The sequence below is a fragment of the Leptosomus discolor genome, chromosome 2 (genome assembly GCF_034619465.1).
Source record: "Leptosomus discolor isolate bLepDis1 chromosome 2, bLepDis1.hap2, whole genome shotgun sequence".
In the NCBI taxonomy this organism is placed as follows: Eukaryota; Metazoa; Chordata; class Aves; order Leptosomiformes; family Leptosomidae; genus Leptosomus; species Leptosomus discolor.
This window is the reverse complement of record NC_141392.1, coordinates 100,300,888-100,324,483: the sequence shown is the minus strand read 5'-3', so window position 1 is coordinate 100,324,483 and position 23,596 is coordinate 100,300,888. Positions and strand designations below refer to the sequence as shown.

At 36.5% G+C, this 23,596-nt stretch overlaps 1 protein-coding gene across 1 annotated transcript in view; it reads right to left on the bottom strand.

Moving 5' to 3' along the window:
• Positions 1–23,596, bottom strand: part of HMGCLL1 (3-hydroxy-3-methylglutaryl-CoA lyase like 1) — a 78,395-nt gene that overhangs the window by 33,775 nt on the left and 21,024 nt on the right. Inside the window, exons 2-6 of the mRNA XM_086461519.1 lie at positions 21,477–21,554; positions 20,375–20,482; positions 15,252–15,347; positions 13,300–13,448; positions 589–652 (exon numbers count right to left, since the gene is read on the bottom strand). Coding sequence (XP_086317645.1) covers positions 589–652; positions 13,300–13,448; positions 15,252–15,347; positions 20,375–20,482; positions 21,477–21,554 — 495 coding nt within the window. The remainder of the gene's footprint in view (positions 1–588; positions 653–13,299; positions 13,449–15,251; positions 15,348–20,374; positions 20,483–21,476; positions 21,555–23,596) is intronic.

Genomic DNA, 23,596 nt, shown 5'->3' with positions numbered 1-23,596 from the left:
GATGTCATCTTTCTTCTCCTTTATCCTAAATGGGAAAAGTGCGTGGGAAGGGAAGGTGCAGCTTATTCCACCATAGCAGTAGAGCAAGTTAAGTAGTAGGAAATCATGTTGGGGATGAGTTTGCGTTCACGGGTCAATCACATGACACTTGCCAGAAGCACGGTGTTGTAGCAGTGGCTCTACCAGCTGACAGCACAGTATGCTTACGCCAGCATAAAATGGATTTAAAAGCGGATAACCTTTGCAAGAGATTGTGCTGGAAATCATCTTGTACAACATGGTCCACTGACGTATGTGCTTGAGTCTATTTCCTTAAGCATTTCCTTACCTTGTTTTTGGAGGAAATAGCACCTAATATTTTTCCTCATGACTGATAACAATCAAAACATACTATTTTCCTTAGATTTGACTGCGTATATTTCAGTGAGGCTATGCACCCAGTTTTTGTATTAGCTATGTTTTGTGTTTGTTTTACTTAAATTTCATTCATTAAAGATCTTTTTAGGATTAAGTAGAGAATATTACTTATAGACATTTTAAAATGTATTTTTGATTCATTAAGAAGACAAGCCAGAAGTCCACTCTTACTTCTGCCACTTTAGCTGGTATGACGTTTCCCTCATATGGGCATCCCAATGCACATGACACATACCTACAATAAAAAGAACACACAAATATACTTTGTTTTACATATGCATATGTGTATGCATCCATACACATTCAAATACCATTTAGAATATTTAAGCCAGTCAATGTAGACTACCCATTTGAATGAAAAGTTAAAATTACATCAGATGAAAACAGCAGGTTTATCAATTTTCTTTTTTAATTACAGAATAGAGATTTATAGCTTTATTTATGCACAGTCTATGTCACAAGTTGTAAAGGACTGTCAATGCAGCCAAGATAATACTGCTGCAGGAGACTTCAATTTTTCTTGCTACCTTCTGAAGTTGTAAGGGTCAGCTCAAGTTTTGCCTTGGCTGGCCCACACAAGGTATTCAGAGGAAGGTACCATTTTCTTCCTTGTGACAGCTACCCAGATCACAGAGAGCAATACATGGACACAAGCAACTTATAACAACCCCGCAATCTCATAAGTCATTAGAACTGTGGTGAATGGGGTAGCTCTCACTCTCTATCTCTGCAATTTCTGCCCCAATGCCCCAGAAAAATTATAGGTCCATTGCAAGCTGTAGTTTAGGTATGCCTTGGGACAAGAAGAAACTGAGAAGCCAGACTCTGTCTCTCAGCTAGTGGCTCCACAAAGCACAAAAACTGAAAGCCACAACCAAGCCTCCACTGTTCAGTCTTAATGCTATTAGCATCGAATTTGGTTTAAATTTCCCTTTTTTTTAAAATGACAATTAAGAGCCATGAAATTCCAATTAAACTTCTAATTGTTTATCTTAAATTGATTAAGAATAGGATTAAACTAACCAGAAACAGCCATTCAAAATCAAAATAAGTGTGGCTGTAGAGGGATTTACAGCAGATTCAGAGGCAGGCAGAGCCCCAGTCCCAGTGGGAGGTTGCTCAACTGCTTAATAGAAGAACAAGAGCCTTCACCGATCCCCCATCATTCCCTTTCCCTCAACACTGAAGGATATAATGTAAAATTATACACTGTATAATGCAAACGGGATTGAACAGATGCCAGTTTGTATGTTGTCAAGGTCTGTAGGGTAAAGGATGTATTGTTTCTTTGCAATTGAGGGAGAAACTGATTGATAGAAAGTGAAATTAGGATGAGTAACAGGCAAAAGCAAATTGTGAAAAAAATGTCAACATTTTAATGCGTAGAACATACTCCGTCCCTTGTATGAGGATACGATGTTGGCACACTGAAAGTAGCAGTAAGAATGAAGCAAACCTTGAACCTAAATAGAATTTGATTAGCCCTGACAAAGAAATGGTAATGAATTTTGTTTCCACAAAAGTGGTTGGGTCCACTACATCCAGTCCAGATGCCTACTAGGCATGATTTCAATTATCTGTATGTCATTATGAAAACCAGGTGTTTGAAACTTGGCCATAGACTCCATTAAATATCACTCCCAACTTAGATGTCACTGTTTAAGTTTCAAAATTCTAAATTTTCTTATCTACATTAAAGATAAAAAAGTAGCTACTGTTAACAGTTAAACACTGCCCTGCTTTTCAGTGACACATAAGTCAAAGACAATTCAGGATAATTTCCTTAATTTTTCTTAAGCATACACAGTTTTTCAAATGAAACCAAGCATGAAAAGTTTCAGACCCAAAGGATTGCTTTTTACATAATACTACATGCCTAAAGCTGGTGAATACACACTTTTACCGAAATTATTTTGCAACATCAGCCTCAGCACTTATTATGAAGAGAGCAAAAACAGTACTAAACATAAAGTAAAACATACAGTATGTATGTGCATATGTCCCCTTTAATTACATATATCTTTACATATTCCCAACAGCTACATGTTAGATCAAAAAGTGCACTTGGTAGTGATAATGTGACATGAACGACATCTGGAATAGAGTAGGGCAAACAAAAGTACAAGCAGACCGAAAGGTATCTCGAGAACAAGGGAATACTCCCTGTGGCTTACATCAGCAAGGAGAAACTCGTCTGAGTTCACGTAATTCAGCTGGGCTTGCTGGGGTACAAAAGTATGTGGTGACCTGCGGAATCTGCCTACTACAACACACAAATCTGTTTGAGATTATGAACTCCGCATGCTTACACCATTGCAACGAGACTGGCACTTTAAACAAGGAAAATATGATAATCTATCTGGGCATCGGATATTCAATACTAAATCCCTAGAGAAAATAGGGATTGCTGAAAGAATTTGCAGGTAAAGAACTTCCTACCAGAGAGAGAACAAAGTCCTGTGGAGAATGAAAGAACTGTTTTTCAGTAGAGTTCATCAAGGATGGATGACCTTGGCAGAATTTCGTCTAATATTTTCATTTAAAGAATTGGCATAAAAAGTAGAGATGTGGTGACAACATTAAATTTCTTGGTACTGTCAATACGAAAAAAAAAAAGCATTGGGATTCCATGCAGAAAGGACAGGAGCAATAGAAATGGGACTCAGTTGATGGCAATGACAAAGAAAGTGAAATGCTTAAAATGAGGCTGTAGAAGAGTAAAATGCACTCCAAACATATATCAGGGTAAGCATTTTTAATAGAGGACATAAAATATGACTTCCATTTCACACAGTCTTGCTCTATTCTTACTGGAAATAAGAGATACAATTTGAGTCATCTGTAGAAAAAGTAATGCAAGCTGGAACAGATGCAGGCAAGGGCTGAGTACAGCTAGCAGGGGTACAGACAGCCTAGCATATGAAAGGACAAAATACGCATGCCTATGTGAAAGAGGCAAGATAATCACATGTCTGGTCTGAGCATTTGCCAAGACATCTAGACTTACGGCAGTGCTGGGTGGGATGCTTTGTAATTGCATGTGGTTCCAAGTTAACAAGCTTAAGTGAAAGGAAAAATGTTTCAATAGGAAGGTAGATCTGTTATCTACAGATACGTTTGGCTGGTACATTTTATTTCTAGTGTATGAAATAACCCAAAAGGCACTAAAAGCACAAAAGAACCCAGCCAAAGCAGAGCCCCGAGACCTCCACCCACACCCCTCCAAAATGGGAGACAACTTTGAAGAACATGCTGAAGAACTTAACAAGACAGAGCCACGGAAAGCAACGAAAGACACAAGTTTAAAGAAGAGTCTGGTCAGTTTAAAGTTGTTAACAACAAAAGACACAAATTTAAAGAAGAGTGCAGCAAACACTACTGACAAGTCAAGAAGAATGAGAATAGACTACTGTTTCTGAGATCTTGTCATCAGGGAGTTTGGTGAGAGCTGTTGCAGTTGCAAGCAAGGAACAGAAGCCAAAGTGTAGGAGTTATAGGAGGGAATCACAGAAGAGGGCCTCCAGACAGTAATTATAAACAGCGCCTTCAATGAGCTCAGGAACGAAGAAGAGATAGGCGATGAGATATGATATGAAGAACCAAGTAGGATCAAAGGTGCAATTTTTAAGAGGCAAATGCTTGCTTATATTGCAGTGGAAAAGAGCCAGATGACAGTGAGAGGTCAAGAAAGAGAATAAGGGAGGGGAGAAATAAGAGGAAGAACAGAACATGGGGTCACTGGGGCAAGTGGAAGGGGTACAGATGGAAAGTAGACAAGAAACTCCTGCTGCTCTAACAGTGAGGAGAAAGAGAAATGATTAGAGGAAGGGAGGGAGAAGACAGTGACAGATGGAAGAGCATACTGTATCTATTTTTCCTTAGGAGAAAAAGCAAGATCGTATGTGAAGAAAAGCAGCAGAGGGGAAAAGAGGGAAGAGTTTAAGCAATAAGTTACAGAGGCAACTGGGATTTAATTTGGGGATTCAATTAAACTGGAGAATACAGCTGTTTTCTAAAAAGATGTCGGGACTGAAAGAAAAAAGACTTTGTAATGAAAAAGACTGTCTTGGTCTCAGGATATTCCCCAGAGACACTCCACAGTATGAGAGCAGAAGCAAGTATCTGGGAGTTCACAAAGCAGACTCTGCAATGGAAGTGTTTAATTCTAAGTATGTGCTTAAATCTTTGCTGAATCAAGGCCAGATGTTTTAGTAGCTTAACTATTTCTTTAGCATGCAATTAAGAAAAAAGCCCATGCAACCAGAGGTGGAAAGAAGGACCTGCAATAAGTGAATATATCTATACGGCTGCTTTAGGAACACACGGGTAAACGCTGTTTTGTTCATCCAGGTTCTGGGAAATCAGAATTCCTCCCTTTAATAATAAGTGACAAAAAGAAGTTCTCTACTTGCTTCACCTGGCAGAGTTTACCCAGTCTCTTGCCTGTTCTACAGATTTCACTGCAGGTGAGTATCATTTGGTCTTCTCCTGAATTGTCTTCTATGCATATAAAAATAATTAAAAAATAAACAAACCCTAAGAACTTTACTGTGTAATATTCTGGACAAAAATGCTGAACAGCCTCTGGGGATAGGGAGGGAGAAGGAAGAGGAAGAGAGTTTTCAATTTCTTCCAGTAAGCCAAAACCAAATTGCAATGTTCCACAAATGGTAGAGACAGTATAAGGTCCCCACAAGGAAGGTCACCAGGAATGGCGATAATCACCACACCAGCCCAATGACTGTGAAGTGAAGGACATAAAACCACAAAAAGGGTAAATGAGCAAACTCTTCATACCCAAAGTGTGTTAAAAGGAAAATGAATCCAAGCAGAAACTGAACTCCATGTTGTAATCAGCCCTTTGTCAGCTTGTTTCAGCAAGAGCTCCAGAGCCAGATCCACAGCTGCTACCACAGCTGGAAGCACGGAGCCTCCTGAGAAGCCAGTTGCAAATTCAGATGCTGCTGTTTCCTGTTTATTATTATAGTGTAAGTTCGCATATAATTTACCATGTTCACTGCAGATGTATTTATTTTTATTGGATGTTCGTGCTAAAATGTATATGCCTATCATTTGGTGAATTCATAATATTAAGGTTGATATATTCTGTCTCTTTGCAAAGGAAGCCATTTGTTAAAAACAGACAATCTTTGCTGTAAGGAGAGGGGAAATACAAAGAAGAGAAGAGGGAAAGGTGATTCTTCCAGAAACAGAATCTCCAAGCCAAGCCCAAAATGTGTAAATAAGGCCAGGATTTTTTTTTTTTCCACATTTGATTAAAAAAAAAAAAAAAAAAAAGAAAAAGAAACAACCTCTCCATGTATTTAGCAGCCAGTAGCAAGTAATATATATGCTATTCAAAGTGAATCCTAAGTACTAATATTAATTATTATTTTTAGAATGCCCAGAAAACACCATGGAATTGTGAACTACATTCTAGAAAGTAACTTCTCTAAAAACAGAACAAAATTGTTAATATAACGAAGGGCCCCTTAACCACTTAACTTTCAATAACTGTATCAAATTATCCATGGAGCAATCAGTAACATACTAGCAAATGCATTGTATTGTTACTTTATAATTTCATACTAACATTTCAAGTCTGATTTTACGCTACCCTTTAAGAAGAAACAGGGATCATTTTTACTTCCCACAGGTATCCCTCTTTTTTAAAAAAAATAAAAAAAGCCGCAGCTCTTCTGGCCTACTAATAATATTTTCTATCTACAGGCAAAAAAAAAAAAAAAAAAAATGGGTAAAAGTAAGTATAAAGTTATTCCTAAGGAAAATCTCTCTTCTTACATAGTGCAACATCCAGTATGACAGAGTTAGTACAATGACTCCTACATCCTTTTGTTAACTTGTCCCCAGTGCAGAGAAATGCACTAAGTCTCCACATCCCAGCAATCTCCAGCTTCTCAAATTTCTCCAGGGGACTGTGACCAGCTGGCTTAATACTGTGTAACCCTGTAGATTTGTTTGCCATTAGCACACTAAAATGTGTTGCTTCCAAGTCTATTAAACGTTCATCTACATTCAATACCCACCCGGACGTGTTCCTACTCTAGGTGGTCCTGCTCTGGCAGGGGGGTTGGACTAGATGATCTTTCGAGGTCCCTTCCAACCCCTAATACTCTGTGATTCTGTGATTTTGTTCCCATAATCTCAAATATAGGCTCACTTATAGTGACATGAAGGTGTTAAATTGGTTTTACTGTCTAAAGAAGTGATAATGGTATAAACCACCCTATTATCAATATAATTGTGACTGTGCTAAACTACACAGTGTAGTCTAAAAGTGGGGGTTTAAAGCAAAGTGAAAAAACATGTGTACTCCAGCCCTAAATATTCCAGAAAATGTGAGTTCAAAGTTTCTGTCTGTATTCATAAAACATATGCAGCTTTAAACTATTTGATTTGCGCAAAACTGAATTGTTGGAGTTTATCTCATGGTACTTCTAATTAGGTTTATAAAACAAACTATTGTAAGGCCACCCAAATATCTTGAATTAAGGTATTTAAGATGAACTGTAATAAAAGAAAAAAGAGTATTATTGAACTGAATTACAAAGATCAGATTGTCTTGATAATCAGAAGTTTCAGATAATCAGGATGTTTCATTGTAAAACAGACTTCATTATTAGTTTCTGGAGGTACTTGTTGTAAAGTGTATTAAGATAAAACTGATGTGTTCTTCCACATGTATCTTTTTTCCAAGCTAAATCCAAATACCATTAGCACAAGATAAAGATAACTAAAATAAACTCTTTCTCTTTATTTTGTGTTTTATCTTGTGTATTAGCATCAAAGTAAAACAATAATTACCTCCTATAATCAACAAGGAATTATATATAATGTAACCTGTAACCTTTACTGTAACATAATATAAAAGGTAATAATAATAATAAAACTGCATACGATCGTTTGTTTGGTATCTATTTGTCATAGTAAAAAATATTGCTGTATTTCAAGTACATCAACCAGTATTTGAATTCTATACAAACACAGATGTAAGCCAAATATTGATACATTTCAATATGCTTTTATGTATTGTGACCTTCACCATACAGCTCATTCTTAAAAGACATAGGACTATAAACAAAGGAATTACATACACCAGTTTAGAACTAATGTGTGATTACATATGCTCTAATTTATGAAGCAGCAGCTTTGTAAGGAAATGCCTCTAGAGTTATTTTACAGCAAACATTTGCATCTGTTTTTCTAACACTGAACCTCTAAACATTTGCATTCACATTCACATTTGCACATGCAAATAATCCAAATGGCCTCAAAAGGGCTATTCACATGAAAATTTTTCAGGACTGGGACATAAGTATAGCTTTTAATTGCTGGTCATGGGGAAGTGTATTTTAGTAGAGAAAAAAACCTTTCAGCTTTTATATTCCTAGTTCAGCCCTACACAGGACTGAACTTTTCAGACAGACATAGTCTGACTTTATTTCACTGTCACAGGACACAAAGTAGTTAGTGAAGTACCATTCGTGGACAAGGGCAAATGCAAGTCCTTACTTCCTTTCTGTTATATTGTATTAATTGCAATTTATTTCTGTGTCTTTTTAAACTTCGGAATACATTAACTTGGAAGAATCTAGCTTCATCAGAACTGATTTAACATTTTCTTCGTATGTACATGAAAAATACACTTAAATTAAAACATAATCCAAGTGACTACTTGACCATTTGCCACAGTTTTTCATCAGTCCTGGCTGTTAGGCTTCATTTTTAATCACTGAAAAATGTGTGAGATGTATATGTATATATCTATATATCTACATACTGTTATATATTAGAGATATAGCAGTATCTGAATTATGAATTAAAAGATGCAATTCTAAAACCATCAGTATTTTGTGTCATTTCACATGCAAAATACACATAGTAGTAATTAGCTGACCACACAGTTTATAACTTATTTGGCTCAGTGTTGTCACAGAATGTGTCCCAGATGTTACTGTAAAGTTTTTATGCATGTACAAAAAAAAAAAAAAACCAAAAAACCCTTTATGATGCAAATAAATAGTCTAACTTCTAAGACCATACACAAGATTTCAATTCGTCATAAACATTTGAACTAATTTAGTAAACATTTAGAAAACTGTGTCCTGTGCTACAGATTTTAAATGTGACAGCTGACAACATAAATTTTCTGGATGATGATCGAGTCAATGTTAGCGCAGCTGTAGCAACAGTAAGACATGTGAAAGCTTAAAGTTTAGTTTCAACTGTTTGAGTGCATTTTTCGTAAGATTCAAGGATTGCCAATGATTTATGGTTACTACATAAATTCTAAATTGCCAGTAAAAATAGGAAACAAAATTTGAACCCCTTAAAATTATTTTTGGAAGTATTTTTCAACTGCACAAATAAGGAGTTAGGGCAAGGCACTAAATTATCCATTTCCTGCAAATAAATAACACTTTAAAGAATAATGGTGCTTTAGAAAGGAAACAATCTCTGTATTGAAATTAATATAAACACAATTTATGCATATTAATATTTTTATTACCTAAGTAATTCAAGCAAAATATTTAGCCTACAAAATTTATATTAGAAGCCAAATGCATAGTCCTGGGAGCTTGCCTGAGCAAAGGCTGCAGGTTTTGGCCATGATTCTTTAAAAGTAGCCAGTCTCTAAAAGGGTGATTAAAAATAAAACATTGATTTTCAGTGCACAGAGTACACATCTTTGTCCATACAGTCCACGGCTTCATTTTCTGTAAGTACAAGCCTATTTCTTATATCTATTGTAATTTACATAAATTAGAAGGTACTAATCCTTAGCCTATGCACAGGTAGGATGGGATAAAATAACTTCTGATATCAAAAATAATCATCTATCAAGCCTATGCCTTAGATAGGCCATCTATAGGATGATTAACACAGGATAGGACACAAGCTCCTTTGCAGCCAAAAGGATGGATCATCTGGAGAGTGGTTCATCTCATCCTAAGGCAGGTACTTTAAAAACCACACACGATAAATCATAGCCTGAAGGCTGCCTATTTCTCTTTAGTAACTACAAGCAGATTTAGGATGATGAGCTCAGACTTGTTGTGTGGTCATGCTCAGATTTGCCTCATGTTACAACAATAGTAAACAATATATAATTATTTTCAGTAAATAGAAGCCACAAAACAAAATAAAACCTGAAACTAATCTTCTCATTGAAATTAAATAAGAACCAGTCAAACCATGAGCACCAATTCTAAATAATAAATGTCAACTGATTAATTATGTAACATCACATCCTTTTGTTTCCAAAATTCTGGGTTTGAGGTTATTCGACAGAGACTCCCAAATTTCAATTTCTGAAACTGTCAGTTTCTGCCCCTAATTGACTTGTCTATGTGACACTTACAGATCAGGATACAAAGCATAAAGAACATGGCATAAAGAACAACTTGCCACAAAGCCTTGACTGTCTCAGCATTTAAAGACTTTTGCATGGAATTGGGATAGAAAAATGCCATTTATTTTATCTGTCACTAAAAGCAGCTTCTTTAGTAGCAGCTGAATATGGGATCATAAATCAATTACAGGCTTTGATAGTCAATTCCTTTTTTGACTGTTTTATCTCCGGGAAAAATCATCTTGATTGCACTGAATATTTCTATGAAATCTCTCAGTTTTACTTTCTGATTATCTCTTCCACACCTTTTTTCATTGAGGAAGAGAAGCCCTGTGTTTTAGATCATTAAATACAATGTAAAACTCCACAAGTCGTCTAAATGTACTCCAATATTTTGGAACTGGTGAACTACTTCCACCCAGGTCCTAATGAACTCCCTGTACGAGTGCAGGATTTTGATGGGTGTTACTACTAGGGAAAATGATGGCTTAGCGTAGATTTAAGCTGGAAACAATGGCCTCTTTCCATAATCGTACCCCTCACAAGCAACTGAAATGTTGTATACACATTTATTTACTTCCTGGATTTGGCACAAAACTGATGCTCCTTCTTTATGGGTATTTTTTCATTTTCTAACTAATTAAAAGTTTTAAGTCCACCTTCTAGAGCTTTGTTCAACTGCTAAGAGATCTACCATTAAAAAACGTCCTTCTGAATTCTGCATTTCTAAGTTCATGCTCCTGCTATTATTTTTCTGGTGTTCAGAATTCTACTCAACAAAAGACAGTACACTGGAGCTTAAAAGAAAGTACTGGGGTATATGGACATTAAACAATCCTTTTTAAAAATTATTTCTGAGCAAGCATCCTGTCTCAATGCTTCCTACAGATCCTGTATTTCTGCAACCCATGAGGAGTGCATTTGAAAGAGTATGAACATGCAGGAAGAAGACTCAATGTATCAAAATAATTGGTAATTATTCTCTTGAAAACATATTTGTCTAGACTCTGAATCATAGCAACATTTTATTTCTCATTAATTACCGATTTGCCTCCTCAAAATCTCCCTGGGAGGGATTTTTTAAAAGTGCACTCGAAGTCCAAACAGACTGTGTTAACCAATTCTCTTTTATCTTCTTACTAGCATGCCCAAAACTTTCTTTTCGGTATTTTCACTGAAATATTTATTTCGGTATATTTACTGAAATCCATGTTCAATAGATGTTTTAGATACCCAGAATTATTAGGGGTTTTTTTGGTATGAAATAAGGCTCCATATTCTGCAACTGAGATTCTCAGCAGATTTTTAGCAGTTTAGCTACTTTATTATTGTCTTATACTAGATCCTCTCCTAAAATTTTTGATTTGTTGAAGTGTAATGTTAGTCCAGCATCTTATCTCCTGATGCCTCAACCTCTAATTTTCACTGGATAAATCAGTTCCCAAGTTAATATCCTGTAACATAAACATAAATGTAGTTTCTCTTCAATATACTTATCCTCTTTAATTGGATTCTTTACTTGGTTATAATCCCACAAATCATATTATTCTGTCAATGGCTTCCTACTTCTGAATGATTTGCTTTTCTTAGACCTGTAAGCCTAAGGAAGAAAGCCATAGCTGAAGTGAACTTACATCACTTTCCTTCACAGCTTCAAATCTGTTCATTTTGTAGCACATCTAACAATAAGCAGTCCGCTGTTGAAGCGTTGTGTGACATACTGCACCTGGCACAACAGGCTCAATAAAATCATCCTGCATGTACTGTGTGAAGTTTGCCTAGGTTTGCATACTGAAGTGAAATTACAGATCTTTGTACCGGATGCACAAAGTAAGCACTTTCAAAACATAATCTGATTGTAGTTTCTCTGAGCTCAATTATCTCATTTCTCTTCACCTCTGTAATGCTGTTTTTTCTGCTTGCTTCATTACCTGGTTCTGGCTACTCCTCTCTTTGTACCTCCCTGCTTTGTTTTCCTTCTTTTTATTAATTATAATAATAATATTTTTCCTTTTTTGTGCTCTTCTGTTTGATCATTTTCTGCCTCCTTCTTCTTACTCTCTCTATATGCCTTCCCTTTCTGCTTTCTCATTTGTTAGTGAAATACAGGAATAAGAAACAGAAAATATTGCCTGACATGCCTAAACATCCAAGAAAAACAGAAAACAAAAGTTTAGTGTAAAAATGTACACCAGTGCCTAAGGTTTGTTGCTACAGACATGCTGTCTTTTCTGAATTGACTGCCTATTCCCTTATCCACACCTATCTGGGACCTTAAATTCAGGCATCCCTGAGCTTAATCCTCCTGGAGAACTCAAATTGCTAGTTACATTCTCAGCTCAGAATTTAGTTTCAGAAAAATGTGGCAAACAGTGGTGGCAGAGACCTTCTAAACAACAGACCCCTTATAAGAGAAGTTGCTCAGGAAGGCAACCCCTTACTCCACCTGACAGATTACCAGCTAGATAAGAGTATTTAAACTCTGGTACAAGTTATTGTTTCTTCATACAGTGAAAGTCCTTACTTCTCTATTTAATAATATTCAATCTGAAACATATAACCAGGCCAGGGAAAAAGGATCCAAGCATTTACGAGCTATCCTTGGTTGGATGTGTGTGTGTGTTAAAACCCTTGGGGTAGACAAGATGGCCTCCAGAGGTCCTCTCAACCTAAACCATTCTGTTATGTGATCCTCTGCAACTGAGGTATAACTAGACGTCAGATCTCCCTTTTTCAAGGCAAATGCTCAAACTACCATGCTGTTGTGCAAAAAGTGAGCAGTAGTATTATCTCATCACTATTTCTGGAGGAAAGAGAGCTCCCAGTGTTTATTCCCAGACAGGTTTTCAAGGAGTTATGTTTCTGAGGTATCTACCTCTATCTATTCTCATCATAAAAAATTTCTTCTTTATATCTGGTCTAAACATACCCTCCTTTAGTTTAAAACCATCACTCCTTGTCCTATCAAGGCACTCTAGAGAAAGATAAATACTAGACAACTGCAGAGTTTCATGCACTAGAGACTCCGAACACTTCAATGCCTTGACTTTTCAAAATAACTTTTATAAAGAATATATTTTTTCCTTAGGAGTAAGTTTATCATTTTTATACCTCGATTCTACAATGTATGAAGTGATACATTATCAATACTATAATAAAACAAAAGTATGCAGGGTATTTTTTAAGGTGCAGACAACAGTGTTATGTTCTCAGCAGCACAAAATAAATTTTATTCTGTCATCATCTGTGATGATAAAAATTAATTTGTAGAATAAAATGGGTACATGCGGCTTTTTTTTTTCAATTTCCAGAGAAAACTAATCACCATTAGCAGTTACAAAACACAGAGCAAAATTACTAAATATATTCAATCTTTAAAAAAAAAAAGGCAGAATAAAGACTATTATTTCATCTAAGATGCAAAAATTTGGTAGTATACTGGCACCAAAAATACCCGCTGTAACAGTGACTCCAATAACTCTGTATTACATAAGAATCTTTATATTTACCCACGCACTGGAATATTCATATTCCTTGCAGACTTAGTAACTTCTTCAAATTTTTCTATGCTTTCTTCAATTGAGCAATTAATATTCATTTTGCTAAAAGATTCAGATGCTGCACCAAACACTGAGACTTCTGTAGCCCCTGCTGCAATCTGAAAAATACATTTCAATAAAACAGAATCATAACACTATATTAAAAGATTAGATCAAGCATTTAATTCTGTAAAGCATTCTAGAATTTTAAGGTACATTATATCATCCATATCTAAAATATAAGTTTTGTTCCATTTTTTTTTTAAATCTATTGAATACAAACAGATTGAATCAAATTTTGAGTTCATTCACTACGGCATATTTCCTTCCTCTTCTTAGCAATTAGGTAAACATATTTTTAAAGCAATAAATGGTAAAGGTATTAAGATGTGAAAATCACATGAACCAACTATGAAAATAAAAATGATTGATACTTATATTCATTTTTCAGAAAAGGAAAAGATCACATAACAACTCTGAAATATCTATCCTCTGTACAAAGCCTGTTCCTCGTGAATGCCAGGAAGTCATTTTCAGGCTTAGGAAAGCTCTGTGACTGTGTGTGCCTAGAGCAGCAACAATAATTAACAGGGATTTCCTTGTTAAGAGCCAGCTCTAGGATCAAGAACTCCATTGGTCTTGGTGTCATAGCTGATATGAGTAATATGGAAAATGTGTCTGTGAGTCTGCTGAGAAAAAGTCTCAGAGCAAATACCAGTCTAGAAAATGTGTAAATGTGGTGACTTCACTGAAGGGGCAATTAGCCTGAGCTTGTACTCTGTACCTCAGTGCTCAGTAAATCAAGTAACATGAGGCAAACTAGGATGCTGAAAGCCAAATGATAGGAGAAGAAAACATTTAAGCTTAGGAGAACAGCTGCTTAATTCTCACTCTTCAGTGAGAATAATATTCTTGTTCTACGAAAAAGAATGGAGCTTTTCCTCTTACTCTCTGCTTCTGCAGGATGTCTAAGCTTGAGCAACCCTTACAGCAACAAATACCCTTTCAAAGAGAAGGAAGAAAAAAAAATAGCTACAAGAAAGAACTCAGCAATCACCTACAACTATTTTTTCACTGTTTTCCTTTCATTGTATCACTAAATATGGTATAGCGATATAGCAGATTTAACTCAATTCATACAAGCTACTATCGCACACAAAGTTGTGGAACTATAAATCTGATTATTGTTAGTCAACTCGCCTATGTACAGGACTCTTAACAGAGATTTCATATGCAGTATAGAAACTGAATGACAGATTACACCACAAATGTCGATCAAGCAGTATACTTTTTTATACTACATGGCTTGTCCTACATCAAGTCAAAAGCATAGAACCATGAAAATTTTTCAGAAAACAAAGAACTGTAAAGATTTGACTATCAATATGTATGTTTTAAGAAGACTAAACTTCATTTTCAAAATTCCAAACACTTTGAGTCTATATTTTTGAATATTTATTTTGTATGAACTGAAACAATTTAAACTTTCAAACTCTACCAAAAGGAAATGCAGAATTTAAGAAAACTAATACATTCCTATAGAGCATTTTCATTTAAATGACTCTTTCCTCACTCTTCTTCACTACTTTCCAATAAGAAAACTTCAGAAACTTTTCTAGGGCCAACAAGTCAAAGAAGGAGAAGGAACTGTCTTTCTTTTTAGACACAAACATTGTTTATGGGAACGTGCGAAGACTGTTTGATTAATACTTCCATTAAAATATGAATATATAGAGCTTAACATCATTCTGTGAATTTGCCCATTTTTCACAATGAAAACAGAGAGATTCTGGTTAAAAAAACTATAGGTTAGTTCTAACAGAACAGGTTGTATGACATTAAATAGTGAGTTGATGGTACTGAACTGAAAGTGTCTGAAACATGCAAGAGGTACTTGTGGACATCTTCATGAAGGCACTTACAGCAGAATGGAAACCTTGAAGATTAGGCGTGAGAACAGGATATTGGACTCCAGGATGCCGCTCGATGCCCCTCATTACTTCTTTGTGATCTGCCATCTAAAATATACAAAGAATTTGTATTGAACAGCAATTATTTTCTGATTTTACATAGCTAAGCAGAAATTGTTTTAGACTGTGTTTTTGCCTTCATTAGGTATACAGTTCATACAAAAAGTGTAACAGCACAGGTACAAGCTCTCTTTTTTTGGATTTCTTAACTTTTGAGTATTTGAGTTGCAAGCTTTCCAGTTCTATATGAATATAGAATTGAGGCTAAGATTTCTACAGTGTTTCTTTCTGTGTGCATCTGTAAAAACAAAATTTGTTTCACAAATTGATAGACCTGTGATCATGCTGATCATCAACTGTTGTTGCAACTTTAAACTTACCTCAATGGATTCAATAAGTGGAATTAACAGAACAATGAACATTTTAAAACCATTCAAATCTTGAAAACTTCATCACTGACAAATGCAACTTCACCATCTTAAGGATAAGTGAAAGTGAATTACTCGGCGTCGTAATCAGCGTTTTTGAAGAGACTAATGAGAAGTCTATCCTTAAAAATATAGCAAAATCCGGTTCTCTGCATAGTGTAACATTTTAATGCACTCAGAATTTTCTTTCAAAAGAAGAAAATAATTCTTTGTCATAGCAAAGGTCAAAGATGACTTTATTCAAGCATTTGTTTTCCTTATTCTCCACTCACAAAAGAAACTGTCTCTTTAAGATATTCTTACACTTTTCTCACTTAAGATTAAATATACTCCATGTACGAATCAAGAAGATGAATCAAAGGCTTATTAATGTAATGAACTGTAGATTATCTAGACAAGAGTATTTCTTGAAAGATGTGGAGGAAAAATGAGTTTAATTTTAATGGTGTGCATGCCTGAAAATGATACAGTTAACACAACGAACCCCTCATATTTCACGCCTTACAGATTTTGAGTTTTAAAAAAGAATAGTGTACTTTAAATGTTTTTTTAATCAGCTTTCGTAAAAGCAAATCTTCCAAGCAAACAATGTTAATTGGATTTCTGATTCTTTCCACAGTGATGACAAGTCATTTGAGGAGTACCATAAGATACATGAACTACAAAGCTTTTGTTACTTCTTATTTTCAACGGATACCTTATTGATAGCTTTGCAGTACCACAATTCTAAATGTGCAATATTAAATTATATCAGGTTATTAAATGACAATACTACTGGCAACCTGGAATCTTCCTGTCACTGGTTTCCTACTACAAAAATGAGTGGATTAAAAATATAAAATTAAAAATGCATGTATGCCTCCTGAAATGTAAGCCCAACATGTATCTATAAGGAAGCTGGTATACAGTACGAAAAGTGTCTTACAGCCAGACTCAACTCATTTCTCATCAGGAAACAAAGTGATGGCACAAAGCAACTTCTTGTAATTGCTTCTACATAAATTAAATCAGTGTGACCACCTAACATGTCTGATAACCTCACAAAAAAAGCATTTGGTAATGCCTTTGTTTTTTAAGAACTAATTTTCGTTCCTTAATTTAATATAAATAGCCTCTACAGTTCTCAGGGCAATGAAGAACGTTTGAAACCAAATGATTAATTAAATGGCAAATGCTGGAACTAATTCCACATTTTAAAATTATAGCCTGACTTAAAATATACTAGAAAACCAAAATGAGAGTTTTTCAACCAGTATAGAGCTGCCAGATTCACATAATATTATATGTATTACATTTGTCCCGTTACTATTTTTCCTGTAAGTAAAATCCCATTTTAACTCATACTGCATGTAATAAGATTTTAAATTGTAATAAAATATTTCTTTTCCAAATTTCTTTAAAAATAAGCTTTCTAATGGTAGGTATTTATAATTTTTGGCTGTTTAGGTTATAGGTGTGGGATCCTGTTTTATATGGCATCTTGCTACTGTGGAACTTTTTCTTTTAGCTTTCTTCAGTAAAAAAATCTCTGCCAAAAAAAACAGTGGATGGGAAACCACAAAAGAGCTTTAAAATACTAAAAAAAGAAATAAGTGAATGAGTGATCTAAACATAACCATGAATTCTATTCCCATGACCTACGAAAAAAATGAAAAGAGCAAAGAAAAGACAAAGTCAAGACTTCACCCCCTATCAAAGCAGCATAATCTTATCTTTTAAATAAAAAATATTTTAAACACAAATTAAGCCATTAAAATAAAGTATTCAGACATTAATTTAAGATAAGAAGGGATTGTTCATTTTTGCCCAAACTGACAGAGCTGTGCTAAATTTGGTACTCCTAATGGCTCACAGGAAAAGGGAATAATGAAACAAGAAAGGAAGAAATCCACCTTTGCTTCAGACTTTCCCTCCTAATGTCTAAAAACCTACATTATTCTCTGTTGCTGTAACTGTCAAAGTTTCATGGCACTTGGAAAAACAGCCCAGTCGCTTTTAACAGGCACAATATCATTGCCCCTGCATTGACACCAGAAAAATTCTGCATTGTTGCTGTTCTCTTCCCCCTTCCTATTATACTTCCTTTAGACCCTTCCCTGGTGATTCTGAGAGCACTGAAATAGAGTCCCTCAGAATGCTGCACAGTTTGCTCTGCTAACTCACGAATAAGCGTGATCAGGCTATGTTTTTCTCGGAGGAAAGCCTGGAATACACTCCAGGCCCAGGGCGTATTCTCAGTTTAAAACGGACAAACTTTATGTATGCTTTGACAGAAGATGTGCAACAATGTTAAAAACTGAAGTATTTTCTCAAATGAATTCATCTCATGTTTTACTTTGTAAATAACTTGTGTGGACCTTACTAAACATACAAGTACTCAAATGTTTCTGTGCAAAAAAGTGCATAATTTCTTGAAAACTCATTTAAATGATACAGACAAGTATTGACTTCTTTCCTCACTTGCAAAGAATAATTAAGTTTGCACATACAAGACCTACACAGTATACTTCAGGGCTAAGCCTGAATTTGCAGTGTTAAATCTCAAATGAAAACCTGGCATTCCTAATGCCAATGTAGTTTTGCTGCCGACTTCAGAAATGCTAGGATTTCTGCTGAATTGCACCAAATGTAAAAATCAATTTTGGAAAAACAATGAGCAAATTATTACGATTCATCAAAACTCAGTATGGCTTTTGATAGAGTGCTAGATCTGGAAAATAACTAACATGCCTAACTACTACTACATATATATAAGTCCCAAATTTAGATCTTCCAAACACAGCTCCAAATGTGGAAAATGAAATTTCATTTAGGGAAAAAGAAAAAAAGGTATGCCACCTTTCTTTTTTACATAGATGACTTAGTTCTCAGAAGAGTAGAAAAGAGGTAGGAACAATAGTAAATTATATTAATGATGTGTCACTGTCCCAATTCTTTAGTTACAACTGAATGTTTACATAAATTAAGAGCAAAATAAAATGCGCCAGCACTTTCTTTGCCTCCATTCTACAGTACAACGCTAACATTGATTGTAAAGAATTTTCTCTACATTATTAACTGCAAAAAGTCACCGCCCCTTCGTGAGCAAAACCAGGATAGAATTTGCAACATCTCTCCTTAACTAGAATCCTCCAACATGTAAGCATGCATGTGTTTGTATGTGTATGTGTTTATCTTAGTGTTTGGAAAAGGAGGACTGCATGGTGGATAGGTACACAAAAAATGTACTAAGTGCAGCAGACATTCAAAAATGGTGTTTGGCTTCAGGGAAGAGTCAAGTTTCCACGGCAGTCCACACAACCCGCAGGCCTGGGGAATCTACTCCCTTGGTTTGATCCTAAGGAGCACAAGCCCTGTGCATCTAGGTTTTCCTGCCCTGATTCTACGTCTCTGAATTGGTGTTGCTTCCACAAGAAGTCCCCTCCACCATGACTGTCCCCAGAACAGCCCCACTGCTGTTCATCTAGACACTCAAACTCAGTACTCCGCATCCCAACTGCTTCATATTCTCAAATCTTTATCATGATGTCTACACTCAGCATCCTGTAACCCAGTTGCCCTTTACTTGTAGTGTTGATCCATCGGCCCCACACCTCTTATCCCTGCTCAGCATCCTGTGACCTGTTCTCTCATTCCCCATTTATGGCTGTCCTGTGCACATACACAGACATACAAATCCCCACCCTCCTGCTGCAAGGGGAAAACTGGGAATCACCTGCTAAATTATTTATGTTTGGAGAGCAATAACAATATTTAAGATTTCTCACACCTTACGTAGTATTCATGGCAAATTGTACTCCTAGCATTTCTGTTTTTCGGGGCCTGGAGTGCTCCCCTCCTAAGACCTTAACTGCCTGCACTCAAGGCCAGCTCATTGATAGGAAGACAGCAACTTGAGAAGCCTCAATCAGCCCTGGACCTCATCGATAAAAGCTGAAAAGCAGATCAGCACAGGCTCCCCCATCAGCTCTGTTATGAAATCTTAATGTGGCCTACACTCCCTTTTCACTCAACTTCACAGCAAAAGTTACTTTACAGCAACTTTTAAGCTGAGACACTCTCATGCTTCATCCCTGCCTGACAAACAGCGCAGATGCACAGCAGCAGCCAAGCCCGTGCTTGGCCACGTGCCTTACTGGCTGGATCCTGACTTTGCCTCCCAGGCTTGACTTCCGGCTTAACTTGGGACCTGCTGCATCACTGTGGACTCACCAGAATATGTGCACTCTTGGCTGTCCTGGTTACCCTCACCAGACTTGCTCCGCTCTGACAGACTGTTGGACTGCCCTTTGGTCAACAAGGCTACAACCTCTGCTCCCCTCGTTATCGTGCTCGGCTTCCTTCTGCAGCAACCTGCTCTTGCTGCTGATGAGTTAGGGATTTAACCAGCTTTCTTCTCAGCTTACCAGCTTTACTTGAATTTTGGTTACTCTTTAATAATTAGGCCAACTTCAGCTGACCTGAATAAAAGCATAAAACTTGAAACGCGTAAATGGTGTCTGACAACAGCATCCAATTTTACAAATAAACAACATTATTTCAGTCCCATTTACTCATATAATTATACAGGCTATACTACTGGAAAACTCCACTTCATGGAGTGACATTTAAACTGAAATAGTTCTGAATGCTGATGATTTTACATACCTGAGGCACCCATTTGGAGGAAACAAAACTGGTCACTTCTATTGCAGGCAGGCCTGTTTTGGAAAGGCGGTTGATTAACTCAATTTTGATATCAGTTGGGACTATCACCTATGGACATGGAGACATACTATAGTGAAGTATTTCATGCAGTAAGAAACTTTTCTAAGCTAAATGTTCACAGTACATAATCAATACTTTTTTTAAAAAAATAATGAACTATACTCATACATTACACCAGAACTATACTGTTCTTGATAGTAGGAAGCTACCGCATAAGGAAAGCACTAGGCAGTAAATGTGATCCTACTCCATTTTTTGTACACCACAAAAGAATGAGGAAGCACTTTTGTGTAACTGGTTACAGATCTGGCCTCACTAATTATTAGCAACCAAACACCAACCTAGCAAAGAAGTGACAAAGGAAATAGTAACACAGAATAGTCCAACCAGAGGAAACTGGGGGAAAAAAAGCTCCACAGCTGAGGCAGAATAATTCCATCTGTTAATACTGCTAACATCTTTGATATCAGTAACAATACATGTAAACTTATCCTCCTGTTTGTGGAAACATGACTGTTTTGATACATATATCCTATTTTACATAGTCTCTTTCAGTTTTCCTTCATGCTTCCCTACTACCCTTCAGGCAAATAATATTATCAAGAGAGTAATTTGTTTTTTTTCCCATGCCTGTTCAGCAGGAAGAATGACAAAACCTATTGTACTGTTTCTATTATAGTAGCACTTATAGCACAAACACATATAACGAAGATAGCCAGTGCTTCATGGCATTTACCAATTATGTCATGACAGAATGTTATTGAATGACAAGACAAATTCCAGAAAAAGAAATGGCAGTTAAATAACAGAAAGGCTAGTTAACCAAGCATGGAAAGAAATCGAGATTTAACATCTGGCTAAATAGTAATACACTTTTATTCTAATATATAAAATAATCATCAATATGAAAAGAAATAAATATATTTATAGTACAAAGTGGAAGAAACATGAGTAGTAGGACGTACATATTTTACACAATGAAGACAACACTGATATCCATGTCAAAACACACACCAAAAAAAAAAAAAAAGAGAAAAACTACCTTTTCATTTTGTAATCCATCCCTTGGCCCAACTTCTACAATCTTTATGTACTCAGGCAGTCCAGATGCTTGAGATTCCTGAAATAAAAATCAATACTGAACTACAAAACAACGAAGGTCACCAAGATCAAAGGTACAGCTTGTACTTGTCCCCTCATATGATTCTGGGTATAAAGTCATATTGTCAACATTAAGTTTGCTCACGGCCTTTAAAAATCTATGAGAACATGTTCCACACCTTGAGTTAGGGAATAAAAGTTAAAAGCAGAAGTTATCTGTGTGCATGTTCCACTGCTCCTCTGAGGCCACAAATGTTTATCATAAAAATGTACATAAAACCGTAAATGAACATTGTGTTTTACAGAGTGAAAAATATTCCCATTTCAAAAAGCTTTCCAATGAACAATCCAGGCCTCCGAACTTCTGACTGAATGTTCTCAATTTAACTGAACAGTTACTTCTCTGTAAACATTTGCAAGACTAGGCTATAAATCTGAAAAAACACAGAACAGTCAAGAAATGTTGAAGAGATTATTAATGAAAGATGAAAGTAATTCCTCTGCCTGAAGACGACGGTTTTAAAGAAGGATTTAAAGGAGAACAAGGAAGGCCCCTGGTAGACAAGAAAAAGAATTTTCCAGGTGTAAAAGCAGCTCTGGAAAGGCCAGAGGCTGATGGTGACAGGAGGGAAGGCAGGCAGCGGTAAGGTCAAAGGGCTAAGGAGAGTACAGGGAGTTGGAGGGGAAGGAAGAAGAAACAAGAGCAGAAAAGCAGGTGAAGGGAAATGAAACTTCCTTTTTTATTATTTAGCTGTACTGTTATTGAATCAATTTGACAGGTGTGGCAGTTAACATAACCTGGGCCTTTGAGTCCTGAAACAGTTCAAAACAGTTATTTAGACTGATCCCCAAAAGTTGTCTGTCTTTAAAAACACATCAAGTGGCCAACCTGGGGCATACTGCTCAGGAGGTGACGCCCTGTTTCCTGTATTGCAATGAATACAGAATCCGACCCAATGTCTCCATTCACAGAATCACAGAATGTTAGGGGTTGGAAGGGACCTTGAAAGATCATCTAGTCCAACCCCCCTGCCAGAGCAGGACCACCTTTTCAACATGCCAGTGCTGAAAGCCCGTTCCAGGATTAGCACAAGCTACCTGTAGGACGGCTGCTCCTGCTGCACCCACCACCTCCTCAAGAGTTAATTGCCACGGGAAGGATGACACTCCCAGCTCAGGGGGACGGCTCCCACCCGTGGGAGTCACAGCCCCGCCCGGAGACCAGAAGTCACTTCTGCAGTGCATAAATACAGCCGCTTAATCTCACATCATCCACAATCAGATGAAACACCCATTTTTCATCCCTCCCAGGCTAGTAACATCAGGCTTGCTTCAACCAAATGGCCACTAATTTCTCCTCACAGTAATGGAAAATGAGCAATCCTACAGCAACTTCAGTTATCCCTGCATTCTCGGTGCCCATGGATAAAAGTAAGATCTCTACAGCACTGGCCAAAACACAATAAACATATTTCGGAGCATTTACTGTGTATTTAACTGAGCCCAGTAAAAACAATGGGAAACAGCTGTATAGTATCTATTTGATCACGTGGAACATCTGGTAAGTTAAAACTCTGTCAGGCTGTGCTAAGCCCACACTCGCTGACAGTATAAACCTACTTAAATGTGAAGGTAAAACCTTCACATCTGCTGCATATTGTTTCTCTTTTTTTAAGTTATTTTCACAAATATGGCACCGCTTCAGCACTACGGGCATAAATCTGCGTTATTTCATGATTATCAGATCCTTCGTGTTACAAGACAAATGCCACAGCTGTGCTATGAGTAAAGCTGTGACTGGGATAAAAAAAAAAAAAAAAAAAAAAGGAGCTAAAATAGATTACGTGAACCAAAGCTTAATCGAGAGCATGGAAAATGTCCATAAAACTTCAGTGGCAAAAATGTTCAATTTCTAGGCCAAATCCTGTAAATCCTATTCAGTTCCTACTGTGGTAAAACTTTTGCTGAAATCAAAAAGCTGTACCTGTCTTTACAGAACAGTTCACACAGCTACAGCACGTGCAGGAGCCATTCACACAGCCATTCAGGGGTTGTCTGCAG